At 43.0% G+C, this 19,683-nt stretch overlaps 1 protein-coding gene across 1 annotated transcript in view; it reads right to left on the bottom strand.

The window, feature by feature from the left end:
- Window positions 1-3,181: 3,181 nt before the first annotated feature.
- The window catches only part of B3GLCT (beta 3-glucosyltransferase), an 81,175-nt gene continuing 64,673 nt past the window's right edge, over window positions 3,182-19,683 (bottom strand). Inside the window, exons 11-13 of the mRNA XM_048494044.1 lie at window positions 12,342-12,455; window positions 8,767-8,866; window positions 3,182-3,287 (exon numbers count right to left, since the gene is read on the bottom strand). Coding sequence (XP_048350001.1) covers window positions 3,182-3,287; window positions 8,767-8,866; window positions 12,342-12,455 — 320 coding nt within the window. The remainder of the gene's footprint in view (window positions 3,288-8,766; window positions 8,867-12,341; window positions 12,456-19,683) is intronic.

Raw genomic sequence — 19,683 nt, 5'->3', positions numbered from 1 at the left:
AAAGGGGTTTCTTTCCCAAAATATTTCCAGTCAATTAGAGATCTTGCATGCATTGTAAAATCTTGGTTTCACTGCATTATATAACCAATCAGATTTGGATGAATTATGGCGTCATAAGACCAAATCAAATACTTCCTGCAGTCACTCTGAATGAGCAAAGATTTCCACTCTATTTTGTAGCCCCCAACAGATGTGTGTGGCATTTTTTTCATAAAATCCCCTTTGTCCATTCTAATTCTCCCTCATCCTTTACAAAACTGGAATCCATTTTGAATGTGTAGAATTTTAGATGTGTGCCATACTTGAAATAACACATATGCAGCAAATTTCATGTTGCTATCCCAGTACTCACAAATATTTCAGTCTTGCATTTACAACCCATATGATAAGGTAGGTAAGTATCTAAAGGGCAAATTCCCAAAGATTCCTTCAGGTACTTTTACTGTTAGATTGTTTGGGTATTAGTAGTGACACCTTGTGGTCAGTGTAGCAATACGGTCTTCGCTTCAATTATTTAAAACTGGCGTTCGTTTAAAGATACAAGTAGATACACAGAGAGGAGACAACATACAGATTCTCTAGTATGAACTATTCATGCAGTGGATCAAGCCTGTTTCTTTTTACATACAGCCCCAGATACCATAGGACAATGAATCACAAAATCATTTGCAGGTCAAAAGGCATTTTAACACACTTTATCATTATGACCCTAAGATTTCAGCTGGAAAGAACCCAGAAACAAACAATGGCACATTGCTAACGAATGAGAATGGTTATAAAATCTGAAAACTAAAAGGTATGTGTTGACATCTACTGAATAAATGTATGTACATGGGTGTATAGACATATCATCTGAGACAGAGATATTCAAGGCATGAACCAGTTCCACTGTAGTCCCTATCCACGAAGAATACCCAGACGACTCAACAGAGTTCAGTCCCTTCCCCGACCAGCTCACATACACTGATAAGGGGAATCTGAGTTTTGTACATATTTCCAGAATCCTCCCTTACATACAGTAAAAGTTCTTTGTGTTACAGAATGAAGAAACAGGGCTCTATTACACCCTGCAAGATTCTTCTACACACAGGTAATATATTCACAGTAGTAGTGGTGCGTGCCTTTTGCACTGTATACAATATAAGTGACAAGTATAAATACAACAACAAATTCAGCAGCTCCAATATAAGTAACATTTAAATATTAACATATTTATAGATTATAAGTCCTCCTTGACATGTATATGGTCTTCTTGCAAATCTTTCAGTTTTGGTGCTAGCCACTTGAAGTATACATCCACTGGATCAATATTCCAGTGTTTGTGAAAGGAAATTGGAACTTGATGAGAAAGATAGTCCTTTGGATAATCCACTGGTCGAGCCTAAAGAAAGATTTTTAAAATGTATAATAAGAGTTTTTATTAGACCCATTAGGCAGAATCACGATTAAAAATAATGCAATTCAGTAAATCCTAGATCTCAATTAGACCACTTTACGCTAGCTGGGCTCCACACATAAAAACCCCCTATGCCAACATGAAGTTGGCTGATGGAACCTCAGTCTTCCACTACATGTAGCAATTGGCAGGAAACAGAGGTCCTGCAAGCCAGCTGGGAGGTGTGGATCTATACAAAGGTTACTCAACAGAGCTTTTCCCTTGGCCTGGGTATTGTAGTTCTTCACTAAACTTTCCGCCCCAAAGGAAGCAAGCCTATTTCTTCCCAGCTTTTGGATTCAATCAAATGAACACTATCATAGCTTCAGAAAAATTCTGTGCAACAACACAAAGAACATACAAAGTCCACATGGAAAGAACTGTACTTCTCCAGATTTCCAAACAGTTTCGAATAGTACTTATTTATTCGTTTAATTCATTTATGCCCCAGCTTTCTTCCCAATGGCGATCTAAAGAGGTTTACTGTCTCCTCCATTTTATGGGCTTTTTTTGTTTTCAAGTAAGTTGTTTTCTAGAAAGAAGGCTTTCACGGCCGGAATCACTAGTGTGTTGTGGATTATCTGAGTTGTATGGCCGCGTTCCAGTAGCATTTTCTCCTGACGTTTCGCCTGCATCTGTGGCTGGCAGCTTCAGAGGAGTTGAGATCTGAGATCCTCTGAAGGCAAAACGTCAGTAGAAAATGCTACTGGAACACAGCCATACAACCCGGACAACCAACAACACACTATTAAAATGGTGATTTAATAGCTAAATGTTCTGATGTCCCATTAAAGCAGTCACTGGCAAAGAGAATCAAATGGATAGCTATACAAAGAAAATTATCAAAACATACTAAGAAGCTAAAACCATAGAGGATCTTCCATACTAACATGTTTTAACTATAGAAAGTAAACCTTTTTTTAAAGTAAAAAAAATTGCAATCAGCATTCTGAAAAACTTTCTGCAAGAGTGAACAGAGTGCATGTTAAATTATAAATCAGAAAGGGAGAAAGGGAATTCCTATATGCAGACAAACAATATGCTCAATTTTCTTGATATTACGTTAAAACAACACTAGTACGTGATTTGCATTTTTAAAACAAATACGATTTTGAAGCACTGAAATATAATTAACTTTAATACACTTGCTCCCCTCATTCTTTATTCTTAAAGGTTTTGCAGTTGTTTTCTAGAAAGAAATCTCTTTCGATCACTCTGGCGAACCAAATCCATGGCACGCTTTTTTGGTATTCTTGCCAAACAAAGTGGCAACATTCCATTTAGAGGCCGTAAACACATCTCAATGTATCCCAGGCCTTGGAACAGATTAGAACGTGCATAATAATCAACAATATTTTGGCAATGCACTTTATTTTAAGGGAAATATAAATGAATTAATATTGGAGTGCTGTGTGGTTTCCGGGCTGTATGGCCGTGTTCTAGCAGCATTCTCTCCTGGCCATTTAAATCACTGCATCTGCTTGGCTAGCATCTTGGAGGATCTGATGCTGGAGTTACAATGCAGTAGCAGGTTCTAGTTACAATGAAGATGGCAAGATCAATTAGCAATGACTCACATAATACAGATTTCGGCTATTACTCACATGCCAAGCTACTTCTCTTCAGATGGCCCTCACCTATTGGCCTCACCGTGCTCTCCGCCTCCGCTTGCTTTCCCTTTTACCACATGGATCCTCTAGAGAGATGCCAGTCACAGGTGCAGGTAGAATCCTCCAGAGAATGCTGCTAGAATGCGGCCGTGAGGCCGCCTTCGGCAGTGTAGGTACAAGGTTCTCCAGCTCCCATACCAGTCACGGCTGGCCAGTCAGGATCTTTTTCAGGGGAAGCAGATCTAGGATAGAGGATGAGCAGCACTAAGGAGGCCAGCGGACGTTTTTCAGTCATGGTGGGTCACCCCAGAGATATTCCCTCTCCTCAAGACTCTATTCACCAGGAATCAAATTTAATGAGACTAGAAAAGCAGAGTGAAAACACTAGATTTTCCAAGGCATTTGCTGGAAATTACTGATTAAAGAGGATTTTCTATCTTCCAGTTGTTTTATTTGGCTGGCTATTTATTTGGCCCCATTTATTTTCAGACTTCTGGAGCCTTCCCCACATCCCTAGGGGCTCTAGGCCGGTGCATTACATAGCCGGCCATCAGGAATTTCCAGATTTTCAAGAGCAGCTAAAAGGCTTTTTTAAATAGTGATAAAATAGAGGCTTGGCTATAATGGGTAAATTGTGCTTAAGATGGCATCCATAATCCCAGTTTCTGACTCCCCTCTTATGGGAGGGAAGAGCTTAATAGATCCCAAGATGGCCGAAGCAGATCACGGCCATGCGCCTGGGAGGCCTCATCAACGGCTGAACTTCCGAAGGCCAGTAGGAACAGGCTCCGTCTTACAGGCCCTGCCGGAACCTCTATCCCAGGTCCCGCAGTCGGACAGCGCCAGTGGTAGAGCGTTCCTGGGCTGGGGCCCAGGGCTATAAAGGCCCTGGCCCGTGTGGAAACCAACCGATATCATCGCCGGGGGCGGGGTTCACCTGATGGTTGGCCTCTGCTGAAGCCAGAGGCCGTGATAGGACATGTGCTTGGGTGATGATCAGAGGAATCGGGGATCCCCAGGTGGCATGGGCCTTAAAGATCAACACCCACACCTTGAAGAATGATTCGGAACTCTACTGGGAGCCAGTGCAGCTGGCGTAGCACAGGCTGGATATGATCCCAGATGGCATTACCTGTAAGCAGACGCGCAGCTGCATTTTGGACCAGTTTTAACTTCCGAATCAGACGCAAGGGAAGGCCCGCGTAGAGCGAGTTACAATTATGTCATATTATTATATCATCTGTGTCACCTGTATACACATGACCTCAGGTGACAGAGGATTCTTTCATATTTCTCCCAAGACAGACTGATCTAGCTGCCCTCTGAATCTGATCTCCATTTTGGTTTACTTTGTGCTCCATGGCTGCATCCACACAAAGATGGATATTTTGGCATTGTTACCATTGTCAGTCATTTACAATGGGATTTTCCTGCAACGATGAGACAATCCAGGAGTTAATGGTTGCTCTAATGCTATGATAGTGTCATACCCAGTAAGGTGTAGATGTAGCCTTCAAGATAAAGAAGAACAGCAAAATGAAGAACTAAATATATACAGCACAAAATATCATGTGTGTTTTAACCATGAAATATAATAGAAACTGTCTATCAAAACAGATAAAACTTGCCACGTGCAGGTGGCTGGTTCTTTTCTAGCAGCAACTGATTATGTCAGCAAGGAAGGAAATGTATGAATTTTAAATCAGCAGTAATTTCACTTACTGAGAGAGAAAGAAAACGAGCCATCTGTCATGTACAAAGGACAGATATCAATGGAGATCTTTTCATAAATGTAAGAAGCTGTAGATTTAACTTCAGTTGGATTTGGACTTGTGTTAACCTGGTTCTGTTAGCATCACCTCTGGTATACAGTTTGTCCCACCAGAGGTTATAATGGATACCTGGCCTGTGGAAGGACTGGGATGGTAAGATTTTGTATTCAGACTGATAGTGAAGGGACATAAATTTGAGAGATCCCTCATCTACAAAACTTCTTGCAGATAGATTCTTCAACATGTGATTAATTGAGGACAGGCAGCTTCATTAGATGCTGGTAAGCACCCAAGGAAACTTATGAAATCATATGCAGGTCGGGAGTGGGAGAGCTCATGCATGTAAGAAATATTTCTACAGGAACTACAAGCATAGAAACTGCAGGATCTTTACACCACATAAAAGGTGCCATGTTCTTTTCTTTGAGTGAAAGTGATGTCCACTGAGTGGGTAGTTCAGGCCAGCACAACCATGACCTTTCTTCTCTTTCCCATTTTTTCATCAAATGTCTATATCCTACAGATCTAGCTAAACAAGTGATCTTTCTAGTCTAGTTTTGTTTATTCTGATAGTCTTCCAAGGTCCCAGAGAGGGACTTTCCCAGCCCTGTTTTAGCTAAAGATATCAAGTAGAACCAAGGACCTTCAGCCTGCAAAGGTGATCTTTCCTGTTGAACTCAAGCTACTCCCATATCTTATGAAACACAGCTTGCAGAAATCATTAATTGTTTTGTAAGGTCTACATTTGATATATATCTATATCATGTGTGGATATGAGTAGAATTATAAGGTACATACATGGATATTTTCATATTATGCAAATTATAACCGTTGTTTTCCAGAATAGTAGTAGCTAGTTATGGTATACACATTGTTAAACTGGAAAACAGCTTCCAATATTAATAGACTAATTGGATTAACAATTAATTGGATCATCTAGCATTAATTAAAAAGGTATCAGATCTCAAGTGGGGGGGGGGGGGGGTTGGGGGGGGGGGGGGTGGGGGGGGGGGGGGGTGGGGGGGGGGGGGGGTGAGGGGGGGGGGGGGGTGGGGGGGGGGGGGGGTGGGGGGGGGGGGGGGGGGGGGGGGGGGGGGGTGGGGGGGGGGGGGGGGGGGGGGGGGGGGGGGGGGGGGGGGGGGTGTGGGGTGGGGGGCGTTGGGGGGGGGGGGGGTGGGGGGGGGGGGGGTTGGGGGGGCGGGGGGGGGGTGGGGGAGGGGGGGGTGGGGGGGGCGGGGGGTGGGGGGGGGGGGGGGGGGGGGGGGGGGGGGGGGGGGGGGGGGGGGGGGGGGGGGGGGGGGGGGTGGGGGGGGGGGGGGGGGGGGGGGGGGGGGGGGGGGGGGGGGGGGGGGTGGGGGGGGGGGGGAGGGGCTGATGGGAATTGTAGTCCATAACATCTGGAGTGCCAAAGGTTCACCACCACGGTTCTAGACAGTGTTTCCCAGCAGGTGGAAGGATGTTTGGAGCACCAAACTGGATCTCCTTTCAACAGAGCTGTAGAGTGCACCTGTCTTCCAAAAGTCTTTCTGTGTGTGCATGTATGTATGCGGGCTATCAAGTCACAGCTGACTTATGATGACCCCATACAGTTTTCAAGGCATGAGACATTCAGGGGTTCCAGAATACACCAGTAGAGGTTTTTTTTAGGGCTTACATTTTGTTCTTCTGTTGGATTGTTACATGCCATAAGAATTTTCATTGCGTAAAACAAGACAGTGAAATGGTTTTATGTTCAATTTACAAAGGCTGTTCTCCTATTTAGCCCCGACCTGGATGGCCCCGGCCACCTAATCTCATCAGATCACAGAAGTTAAGCTGGGTCAGACCTGATTCCTACTTAAATCAGGAGACTACCACCAAAATCCATTGGAACTTTTTTCATATGTTATATTGAACACTTCAGGCTGCAGCAAACCATTAACTCTTCAAGTGCACAGTGAGGTTTTAGCTTTATGTCTCTTCTTAATTGAATCATCGCCTGGATGGTGTAACAGTTTGCTAGTTTTGAGCTATGTGGGACTGTTCACTAGGCAGAATAGAAAGGGAGTTAACTTTCAGGAACAGTTAGCAATCCTGGTTACAGCCCTACATACTCATACACTCTTTCTCCTCTCTCTGTGTACACACACACATAGGGTGTTCTGGTCTCTGTTTATAAATACTTAGTATTTGAGATGAAACATATCAGCATTCATTTGAGTTTTTTTAGACCTGCCTAGAGAGGTACACAAAAGGAGAAGGAAGCTGGTTTAAAGGAAGTTAAAAAAAGAACTGAAAGTGTCAAATTCCTTCAAGAAGAGCACATAAAACAGCAGTTAAATAAAATGTATACTAGAGACACAGACAACTTTTAAGGTGGGTATTTTGTGATTGAAAGAGCTGGGTATTTCACAGTTCAGATTTTTAAAAAATGAGGTTCAGCAGAAGTGTACCCTGGCATCTCGATCTCTATTGTTCATGGTTAAGACCCCTTTCCCCCCAACTGCCATTGATTTTGTTTTACCAATCTCTTTTCTTTGATTGACTTCCAAGTGAAATTGCAGCCAACATGAAACATGGAGGATGAGCTGTCACTGGTGGGTGGACGGCTGTATCTCATTCTGTCTAAAAAGCACTGAAGAAATTACACTCTAATCAGATAATGTTTGGATAATGCTTCTGACTTTGGCATCAGATAATGCATCAAGGATGAATCAGTGGATAAAACACGCTTCTGCCTCCAGCACCCACACGGACCGATACAGCTCTTCAGTGCCAGAAAGTTATTTTGTGATCACTGCCATAACAAATCTAAAGCCAGAGAATGGCAGCTGCCCAGATTGTCTGGCTGGCATGGCTTGCCGCGGCATAGCGCATACCTTGCACTTCAAGCCACCCACAAGGGCAACGAGCACGCTTTCCTAGTAGCATCTAAGCGCAAACAGATGGAGCTCTTCAAATAACATTAAGTAATCAAATGGGCAGAAATAGCACATTTTTCTCAAAGTAAGGATTTTGAAAGCGGCAAACAACCGTTTATGGGAAAGAGATCAGGTATGTTACTATAGTCCACAAAAGTACCCATGGATTGAATGAACAAGCATTACAGAATTTTTCAAAAAAACCCAGCCCATTAGCAATAAGATGTCTTTCTACGCCATTAGTTCCTTTGTGAAGGATACAACTGCTGCTTGCAACATCTAATTTCCTGTCCATAATGCATTCAACAGTAATTCAGATTTTAAATCTTGGTTAGGCATTTTATTCTTCTTAATACTAGTTCTAGAGTAATGATAATTCCAATTAAAACCATAGATTTCTTTGCTGCTATGCAATCATTAAATACTTTTCCTTCTATAAACTGAAAAATGCAATTGCCACATTCTTCTACCTGCCTACATCATACACTTACACTACCATCATTTCAAATATACTTGTATCACTCCCTTTGAGGAGTCTGTGAACCTGATGGCATTATCTTATCTCAATGTACAGTCAAAACATCAAAACAGCTGAACAACAACATGCAGGAAAACAGCAGCAATTTAACAGGAAAAGATGGTATCTAATTTTAATGCATTTTGGGTAATCCCCCCCCCCCCCCCCCCCCCCAAATGAAGCTGTTATTACAAACCCTCATGGCCAGAATGGGTACTGTAGAGATTGAGATGCTTTGGATGAGCTTTCCCTGGCCGGCTGGCTTGCAACTTGCAAGCGTGCGATGCCAGCTGCCTGTGCAGGTGGTTTCCCTTAGTTCTGTTGCGTGCACGCCTGCCCCCCCAGGGGGCGCCCCACCCACGAGCTCCACCCACGAACCCACACCATAAAAAAGCTATACCTAGATCCCTGACAGTTCATATTTCACTTCAGAGCACTGCTACTGAATGATAGTTCTCCAACCATGGCTTTCAAGTGAGTGGACTTATAAGGAAGAGTGCAACGCTGTTACCTCTGATTATGAAATTCATACCTTATTAAAGTGTCATCATCCACAATGACCAACCAAGGTGTTGTAGAAGGGTGATGGTTTAAAAATCTTTCCAAAATGGCAAACGTTTTTCCACAATGCCCTAGGTGAGAGATAGGATCCAAAAGCAAATACGATGTAATAATTCAACTGACCAATGACAAAAGTCTATAGATGCTATGGCCAATGGTGTTTATCTAGCAGTACCATCTTTGTTTACTTTTTTATTTCTTTTCTTCCTTTATATTCTCCCTTGCAGACCCAAAACAGCTTATGTCGTTCTTCATTTTATCCTCACGGCCACCCTGTGAAATCGTTTAGGCTGAGAGGATGCAACTGGCCCTAGGTCACCCAACAAACCTCTAGGACCCAGGAGTCTAAGATCCCAGGTTGAAACTTTAGACTACGGGTTGATATCAGGGGTTGGTGGACTTTCCCTTGATTTTGGATCAATAACCTGGTTCATTAAAGTTGTGCTAGAACCAAGCAGAGATTGCCAGCCCACAGGTGCTATGGCACCTGCCACTGTATTTGCTGGCATCTGTTTGCTTCTTAAGTCTTGGGTAAGAAATTCAAGGGATCTTGGATGGAACAAGACAGACAGGGAGCGTCAGGTTCCCCACCAGCTGAATGACAAGCAAAGTAGTAAGCTCATTCTCAGGCCCACACAGCAAAGCCATTTGCCCTCAGGTCTCTTTCTGTGTTCGTGGAGAAGAAGAGTTGGATTTATATCCCCCCTTTTTCTCCTGTAAAGAGATTTAAAGGGGCTTCCTTTCCCTTGCCCCTCCCCCCACAACAAGCACCCTGTGATGGGGCTAACAGAGCTCTGAAGAACTGTGACTAGCCCAAGGACACCCAGCTGGCATGCGATGGAGTGCACAAGCTAATCTGGTTCACCAGACAAGCCTCCACAGCTCAAGGGGGAATCAAACCTGGTTCTCCAGGTTAGAGTGCACCTGATCTTAACCACTATACCACGCTGGCTCTCAGGGAAAATCTCTTCCCACTCCACCCCCAGCTTTCTTTGGAAACTGAATCCAGCCAGCATCTCTTCCCTAAAGCAGAGAGCAAATCCCAGCTTTCTTCGCCCTCCTTGGAGCAGGAGGTTATTCAGAAGAGCCTAGGAGTCGACAGTGGCTTGCCTACATCGATCCAGTAGTGACTTCATCTATCCAGTAGTGACTTCACTACAGAGAAGAGATCTAAATCAGTGTTTTCCCGATTTGTTGCTCTGCCCCTCTGTGAATGTACTACATCAGATCTTAGAGAATAAAATGTTGTTTATTTACTTCATTTATACTGTTTTTCTCCCCACTGTGGGCTCAACGCAGCATACATTATTGTCCCCTCCTTTATTTTTATCACTCCCACAGGCTTATTACCCTGCTTAGAGGGGTAGAGTTAGGAAACTGGAGAGCGTGTGACTTCACTTCAAAGACCATCACTCAGTAAGTTCCCATGGTAGAGTGGGGATGCGTGGCAGAATCCCCCAGCTCCCATGTCCAAATCTGCTACCTCTGTACCACACCAGAGGTAATATACAGAAGCAAGGAGTTTTGGTAAAGGATTCTGGGAAATTAAAAGAACCATATATCTTCTATTGCAAGCTACTGAACATTATGCATGAAATTACTTCTTGAATTTTCCATAAAACTTCCAAGCTTGAATATGTGATAGATATAAGCAGCTATTATTCGAGCACCATATATCAAGTCCTTCATGCACCAGCAACCAGAGTTGGCACCAGCAAAGATTCTTTGCTGTGAGTATGAAGATCTATCATAGTTATTGTGGCAGTCTGATTTATTCAGACTGCTACTAGACCAGGGAAGCAGAAGAGACTGTAAAACTAAGGAGGAGAAGGTAACAGACTATGTTTGAGGACCTTGCAACCTATGACTTGGGAAAAGACAACCCACAACGCCTCTTCCCGTAGGAACTGTGAGTAGAAAAAACACACAGAAAAGCTAAGAATGAAGCTTTCTGTGTCTTTTTCAGTACACCAATTATCTCCTTTATGCAGACCTATTTGCAAGATTACAAAAAAGGGAAAAAAGGAAGAAATTCCATATAAATTGCAGGGAAGGCTGCAGGCAAAGATAAAGGGATGAAGAAAATAAAAAAAAACTGTGGCCCCTTCCGCACATGCAGAATAATGCACTTTCAATCCACTTTCACAATTGTTTGCAAGTGGATTTTGCTATTCTGCACAGCAAAATCCAGCTGCAAAGTGCATTCAAAGTGGATTGAAAGTGCTTTATTCTGCATGTGCGGAAAGAGCCCAAGAAAAAATCAAGGTGGGGAGGAGTCATCTTGTGTCTGTAAAGGAGGAGGGGAAAACGTAGAACAAGGGAAGGCACTGGAGGCCAGAAGTGTGAGGGAAAGGGGCCAATGAAGCACAACGGACAGGGAATGCAAGCAGGAAGATTAAAGACCAAGGAAAAGGATAACAGGATACTGTATTGTCAAAGGCTTTCATGGCTGGATTCAACTGGCTGTTGTGGGTTTTCTGGGCTGTGTGGCCGTGGTCTGGTAGACACGATGGACACAGTGTCTGTGATACACCTCTGAAGATGCCAGCCACAGATACAGGCGAAATGTTAGGAACAAGATCTACCAGACCACAGCCACACAGCCTGGAAAACCCACCACAACCAGATAATAGGATAGCTTAGTAGGAAGCAGAGGTTTGATACTGCCACTGCCCCATCTCTCGATACAGTTATAAATTAACATATATGGCCATGTGCCTGTGAAGCTCTGTCTTTCCTGTGTCCCCAGGATTTCCCTCTTCGCCTCTTTGAGCTTGTCAAAGATAGGCACGGTGTGATGCAGTGAATGTGTCAGCAACTAAGCATGTCAAAGGGCGAGGGGAAGGAAATGAAGGCCAAATAACTTTGAACTTGGAAGGGCACTGTGGAGAGAATTCTCATTCACTCACTTCTCATTCACTCCTTGCAGAAGGTAAAAAGCCTCTTCCTAATTCCTTCCCCCTTGAATGCACCTGGGAACCCCTCTTGCTTCACAATGCATAGGGATGACTATTGTCTTTGGTGCTTCTATGTGCATGGCTGAGAAAGGCTCAGTAGGAAGATTGAGGGAGCTGTGCTCATATTATTGCAGCTTGTGATGGGCGCCAGCAGCAAACACTAGGCAGCAACAGGTCAAGAACATAAGTCTCCTCTCCTTCCATAGCTGCCAAACAAATTCCACCTTCAGGGAAGATTCCCAGCTCTTATGCCACCTCCTTTATGGTCACATCATGGAAATAAATAAATAGGGCCTTTGAGAAATAGATCGTTGAGACTGTATTGCCGAGCCCACCTTCAAGAACAAGCCCAGATAGGTTGGGAAAGAAACAGAAGAGCAGCTGCTGCTGCTGCTGGCAGAAGAAGGTCAGGTCTATGAACCAAGCTTTCATATTTTAAACATAGCACTGAGATCATCGTGTGTGTGTATGGTGGGGGGGGGGGTGTACCATGAGCATATCACCATTAACTATATATTCCCTGGTGAAAGCTTTTCATCACTAAACTGAAGTAATATCATGCAGTATTGACACTGCTTAAAAAACTCACCTCTTTCGGTATTTGGCACTCCTAAGTCAACAGTAGGAATAGAAGTTTCCATGTAATCGCTGTAGTATTCAATAAGAGCGGCCTCTCTTTCCCAGGTCTGTTTTACAATGGGTACTACAAAAATAAGAAACCATTCCCAGATGTAGGTGAAACGGTATTTATGTAAACATTAACTTTTTTTTGTATTTGCAGTCATTGATTTACAATAAGGGGAACCACATGGCTGAGCAAATGTTACCTAACAGCCACCAAGCAAAAGGAAAATGAAGCAGGCAACAAGCTCAATCGTCCCTCTGTAGGTTTAAAACTTACTTTCTGTTGGCAGAATAATCTCAAAGTTACCAGATCTCTGTTTCAAGTCACAGTTAGGCTCCTCTCTTTCCTTGTCATTCCTGGGCTTTTTTATTTACGTGTTTATTGTTCCTGGAACTTTTCCATTCCAAAGTCAAGTCTTCTCTTTTCAGCTTTCAAAGTTCTCTACAGAGTTCCAACTTTACATCCCTCCCACCTTACCTTCTTAGATATTTAATAGTGTTCGAGTTTCAAGAGACTTCTTGGGGCTTGGTCCAGACATACAGCAGATGGAACAAACAGAAGTGGTACCCATCTTTTAAGTGGGAAACTAAAATAGATAGTAAAGGGCTAGCCTTAAAATCTAATACGCTATTTTTACTTAGAGAGCAGTTTCTTCTTTTTACATGGAGGAGCATGCCCTTATAGCCACTCATAGACTTCACCATGATGAATTTGTGTTACACCTTTTAAAGCCATCTAAAAGCTAATGACTATCTGCACTTTCCAAAAGATATTTACACATTGTATGCAGAAGTGTTTTGATTTGATTTGTTCTGCTTAAATCCATGACATATTTCTGCTTGTGTTCTTCCTAAATTATTCAGTGAGAAGCTGAATCCACAGAAATTCCTGAGCATCCATAAATGAGTCACAGAAAAAGGAAGGTGAGCCCTGCATATGCGAACTGCACACAACACAGACTCCAATGGACTGAAAATGTGCTGGGATATTTTTTAAAAAAATTATAGCACTTTAATGGAAATAAATTTTTCAGTCTTAATATTGCAGTAAAGTTGGTTTTGGCAGATTAAAAAAAACACTGGATAAAGAGGACTCTTTGAAGCTACTGCCTATTAATTTTTCACATTCTTGAACAAGATTATTCTTCACAGGGCAACACTTGATGCTGTCAAGAAAGTTCAAGTCTTTCCTCACTTCAGTGTGTTTCATGAGGGACATTTAAACTTTAACTTTTCACCCAGCTCTGACATAGCAACCTATTCTTTTGAGCCGTCATCAGTTTTTCTTCCATTATAATGTACAGCAAGAATATAGAAACATTTCTCAGCAAATTCCAGTTACGGAGTAGTCATGTTCTTGCACCATAAAAGACATGTGAGCACACGTGAAAAAAAAATTGTAAGCACTGTGATGCTAAAGCTTGATGACTGGAAAGCAATTATTAGAGATAATTGTACCTTAATTACCACAAGCCACAAAAAACTACCCTAACATCTAACAATCACTAATGTGGGAGGATCATTTCCATACTGACTATAACCAAAGTTTTTCCTGACACAACTGTCCAGAATCACAACAATACTCTCAATAATTACCTTACAACAAGGAGATAGGGTGTTTAGTAGATTGACGTTGTGATCTACAGGGTGGCCTACATGTTAAACGCCCATAGTCATCTAGGGTCTCAAGCTGCTCCAGAACTTGGAAAAAGGAGCAGCTAAAGGTGTACCACCTCACTTTCACAGTACAGATGTCAAAAAGGCCTGGAAAAGCGTGGATCAGACTCTGAGTTGTACAAAGAATCAATATCAGTGAAAATTAATTAAAACTTAAAAGTGAGGCATCCTTTTGCAAGGAAGTTCATCTTAAAAGCAAACACCTTGATTAGTCGAGATCCTTTCAGATTTCAGTCACGAGAAATGGTCAGTATTTGTGATCACAAAGGACAAATATTACAGAATACATAAAGGGATTTTTTTCTTCAGCCAATTCTCTAACACATCCCAGGGAGCAATCTAATCTCATTCCTGTGTTAATTATAAAGGCGAAAACATTCCCGGAGTCACAAGACATCTGTAAGCAAATATTAACACCTTGCATTTGAGTTAATCATGTCACAGTCAGCTTTTGCCACAGACAAACGCTAAGCAAAGAAGTAATTTTCTTTGAAACAGGAAATTAGAAGATAAATTAAATTTGAAATTATCACGTTACTCCCTTAAAGTTAGGTGTATAAGGAACTGGAATGGGTTCAGTTTCTCTTCCAAACTGACCTCCACTGCCACACCAGCATTAGGACAACTGAGTAAGGGAAAGCGTGATTTAATACCTCTCTCTGTGTGCATATTCACTCTCCTCTGCCCCTGATTTGAAGCCAAAAACCTCTTACCAGCCCTCTGCAAGTTCCATTCCACAGCATCATCCTTCCATCATCCTGCTCTCTCTTCACATTTTTTTCTCCCTGGTATCACCACCACAGCCGCGCACCTCTCCTCTTCTCCAGACACCTTTGCAACCCAGCAACTTTCCCTCAGACCCATCCTCTGCAACTTCTTCATCACAGCCCCCTGGATTCAGACCCAGGCAACTTCTAGCCACCATCATCTGCTGCTCTCTGTCTCCTCTCAGTAGCCTCTTTGTTTTGAGCCCTGCTAGAACCCAGCACTCGCAGAGCCTCGGTTGAGCCCCCTCAAAGGGAATCACTCTAAGATAAGAAAATAGCCACACCAGGTTTGACACTGTCATTACTGCATGTTTGCATCATTGCACTGATTAACTGATGCCTTTACTTTCCTTGATAGTAGTCAATAAAGAAGAAGAAGAGTTTGGATTTATATCCCCCCTTTCCCTCCTGCAGGAGATTCAAAGGGATTACAATCTTCTTGCCCTTCCCCCCTCACAACAAACACCCTGTGAGGTGGGCGGGGCTGAGAGAGCTCCGAGAAGCTGTGACTAGCCCAAGGTCACCCAGCTGGCGTACGTGGGAGTGCACAGGCTAATCTGAATTCCCCAGATAAACCTCCACAGCTCAGGCGGCAGAGCTGGGAATCAAACCCGGTTCCTCCAGATTAGATACACGAGCTCTTAACCTCCTACACCACTGCTGCTCCTTTGCTATTGCTTACTGGATGTGTTTTTCTTTTCAACTCCTTTGGGAAAGAAGCACGCAGGGCAGGCCAGTACACACCTAGGTCAAAACTGATCCCTAGATTGATGATAAGAATGTTGTTTGGTGGGACTAAAATCCCTAACTCTGGTATCCTGCATTACTACATTTTCCCAGTATGCTATTTGGAAGGTAATAGAGATGCCTTCTGTGAACATGTTCTATTTCTCTGATCTTGTAAAAAGCTCCTCTGGATTACTGTTAAGTTAACTGGAGACTAACAGCTACCTGTATACCAAGATACAGCCAGAATTCCTTTCTTACCACCTTTAACAACAAACCTATAAAGGGACAGCAAACCTAATTTCTGAAAAATCTGTCGCCTGTTCTATAATAATTTTATTTGGCAGGTTAATTTAATAAGGAAATAAGATAAATAAGATTTTAAAGAAGAGAAAATGCTGATGTCTTTCAGCACAGGATATTCATTTGCCTGGTAGCCTAGTGATATATAGTCAGTGTGATATATAAGAGATTCATGAACAATTCAACAAATATGATGAAAGGGAAATTCTTCAAGTTTTGGACAGCTACCATCAGTAACAAATGCCATCTGGTCCAAAATCAGAGAAAGGTGTGGGAGAAACTCAGCTAAACTCTTGCTAAAGTGAATAGTTTTAATATTTTTATACAGTTTGGCTTTATACAAATGTGTTATATTAAAACTTCCATACATAAATGTGGAATAAAATAACTTCATCTGTGAATACAGCCATTAGGGGAAACCTATTATTAGTTTTTCATGAAAAATGATAATACGGAGCTATTAATGGGCAAACGAAGCTATTTTGAAAAATAATGACCACTCTGGAGATTTCAAAGTCTGCTAAGTATCTATGGCTTCATTTATATGATCCTCCAAAATGTGGTTTGGATGATCAAAAGATGAGCTGCAGGGCTGGGTACTCCCTCCCTCCCTTTTGTGCACAGGTAACCAATTCAATTTCCTTCTTAGTGTGAACCACGGCTGGCCATGAAATCTAGATGTGCAGACTCTGATTAGCGCTTTCCCTCCAAGCCAAAATGAGGAAACCATTTCAAACCATGCTAAAAATATGATAAATTATGCTGCTTTGGAAGGAAAGTACTGACTACACTTTGCCAGTTTGCGCAGCACACAAGAGGGAGGCTGTTTCTAAGACATCAACGGCTCACTCACATTGCTGCTTCTGGATTTTTTCAGAACTAGTGGGTCTAAAATCCAGACCCTTCCAGTCACCTGTCAAATTTAAAGTCCCTAATATCTAGGGAGGTGAGAGCTAAGAAAAACTTGCTCTGCAGCTGGCAAAAATAGCCTCTATCAGCAATGTGTCGTCTGGGAGCACTCCAAGGCTCAACTAAAGTGAAATGCCATTCCACCGGAAGTTCTGCCAGGCCTATGCTGATATATTGCTAAATTTGGGGGCGGGGCACCATCGGGAAAGGTTAACTCCTTTCCCCTCCCCCAGCCAATGTTACATGCCAGACCAATCCTCTCATCCAGAATTAACACCTGAATCAAGGTATAGCCAATCGTGATGACTGGAAGAAGAAACATCTTCAATCTGCTGTCCCTCCCCCTTATCTAGGGTTCTTCCACCATCAAAATTCCCCCTACCACATCTATCTGTCCCACTTAAACCAATAAAATATTTCTAATCACTCACCTGAATCACTGACCTACTTAAAAAATCGGTTTCATTGATTATTGAGTGAAGAGAAGGAAAAATGTTCTTGAACACTGAACATTTTCATTTTCACACAGGTGAAAACTGGGATAAGAAACTTGTTTTTATGGCGTTCAGTTGAGCTGCTGTTGTGTTACAGATTTTAGAACTGGACCCCAAGCTCAACCTGAACAGTAATCCTGAATTTTAAAATAATTTTCTGTCTGAGTCTATTGACAGTGCATTCCCACAACCCATAAATTCTTGTTGAGGACTAGAACAGAAGGTGATTCTCTAGAGCGGCAATAGTTTAGAACAACCATATTTGATATGTATTCAACTATTTACTAATTCCTCCAAAACACTCTTAGGAGACTATAATAACTTAATATTGTTTTGCATTTATCAGGATTACAGGAGTCCCATGCCACCTGAACATGACTATGGATATAAAAAATTCTTGATTTTGCGGCAATGTTCTTCTAACACTTTAAACATGAGCTATTTCAAGAAAAGGGACAAAACTGAAAATTAATCAGCAGTGTCACTAGTAGAGCAACTGTTTTTGTTTGACTTCTTTATAAGGGCTCTGAATTCCAACAATTCTACGTATGTCATGTCTCAAGAAACAGGAGTCGGAGGAACAAAACATAGTACTTTATTCCATGGCTGCTACTCACGCACATAGCTTAAAATCAATCGCATCTACTGGCTATGCTCAATATGCTACACTTACTTAATTACCAATTACGAATTGCAACAGCTGCGGACTCTTCATCCATACAATGCATTACACCTTTCCCCTAACTCCTGTAATAATCTGGGCGGTTCTCTTTCGCTGCGATCATCGCCTAAACTCCCCGCCAGCTCTGGCTCCACCAGGTCTGTGGTACATTTCCTGGATTTCTATAGAAACCAGTTGGACCCTTTGCTACTTCCCTTATCCGCCATCTCGTGCCTGCGCCCATGCCTTCAGGTTTCGCAAAGGGACAATTGGACTATTTACTGCTTCCTCATCCTGCCTTCTGCCCCATATCTTCCCCTTAACGATTCTGGCTCAAGGACTATAGGTTCCTGATCTACTATTGGACCTTGGCACTTTTCCTTACTTGTAGTCAGCATGCGTTCTGGATCACCCTGCCCTTCTTCGAGTTTCCACTCCTAGGTAGGAACCGCAAAGGGGCCCTGTTGGTACTTCTCCCCGGCAACAGGGGATTTACCCAACACGTTTATAGCAGCCCATAGCATTTGGACATACACCGCAGGTCATCCCTATCAAATGTCCGATTAGCACCGGCGCCTTGAGTCTTCTCTTTTAGCGGGGCGATCATCCAGCTAAGATAAAGGTGCATTCGTTAAGCAGGCCAAGTTTCCTCGATTCATCCCAGCAGCTCGGCAGGACTCTCTCAGTGGCTGTGCGGTCATTGTAATGTACCAATGTTAATAAAATTCACTCAACCAGCTGCATTGCCAATCCCCTCTACTATGCAGCGCACGTGCATCCTTTATTGTATGTACGCATCTTCATCCTTTCCTGCCTGCCCATTAGGTGAGTCGGATGAAAGGGGCGAAAGTAATATAATGGCCGAGATAACACCCATTCAGCCAGGAATACTCACAAAACTCCATAGATACTGGCGCTGTCCCATTATCCTGATACCACATTGATCCAGGAAGCCATGAGTTGCAAATAACTTCACGCGAGTGCGCCCTAATTACTGTTTGTGATGTCACAGACGGTACTGCGCTTTCCTTCTTAGCCATTTTGGAATATGAATCCCACTACAATGAGAAACACCTGGCCCTGGAAAGACCCTGCCAAAATCAATATGTACCCCGGCCAGGTCTTTTTTGTGGACTCCATTGACTAGAGTAGGGGCCGCAAGGGTAGGGGCAAGATGCGTTATCCCTGACACTCCTGCTGTTGCCATTCTTCCTACTTTGCTTTATATCCATCTTTGGCCACCACTAATAATAACTCACGGGCCATTGCGCTTCATTCCTCACTATTCCAGTTACCCTATTGCAAGGCCTCCAGCACCCTAATCATCGCTTCTTTAGCTGATCACTTCTCTATTTCCCCACAGTAAGCGCCCCTTTGCTGGATGGATATCTCGCGGCTGCCTCATTTTCCGATATGGTCGAAATTTTCTCCTGCTTTAATGCGTAACCCCTTGTGCCCAACCCTTTCCAAGACTACATCTCTCGGCAACCGCTGGAGTCCTTAGCCCCGAAGCCTTCTTTCTGCCTATTTCTGCCGCTTGCACTGGAGGCTCCTGATAATAATTCCGAACTTTATCAAAACCTCCGTAGGGAGGATCTTTCCTCCTCCTTGTGTACTGGCAAGTTGACTCAGCGAGATCTACATGCCCAATTTTCTTTTCCTCGACTGGTGCTTGCAGGACGAGAATCATATGCATTCGAGCGACACTTTTACCGCGGTACCAAAGGGGATAATGTCTGTGGTGTCTGGCGGCTCTTGAGGAAAATAATC

Source organism: Sphaerodactylus townsendi, linkage group LG04, assembly GCF_021028975.2.
Source record: "Sphaerodactylus townsendi isolate TG3544 linkage group LG04, MPM_Stown_v2.3, whole genome shotgun sequence".
Taxonomy (NCBI): domain Eukaryota; kingdom Metazoa; phylum Chordata; class Lepidosauria; order Squamata; family Sphaerodactylidae; genus Sphaerodactylus; species Sphaerodactylus townsendi.
Note: the sequence above shows the minus strand (reverse complement) of the source record. Positions and strands in the feature narration are given on the sequence as shown.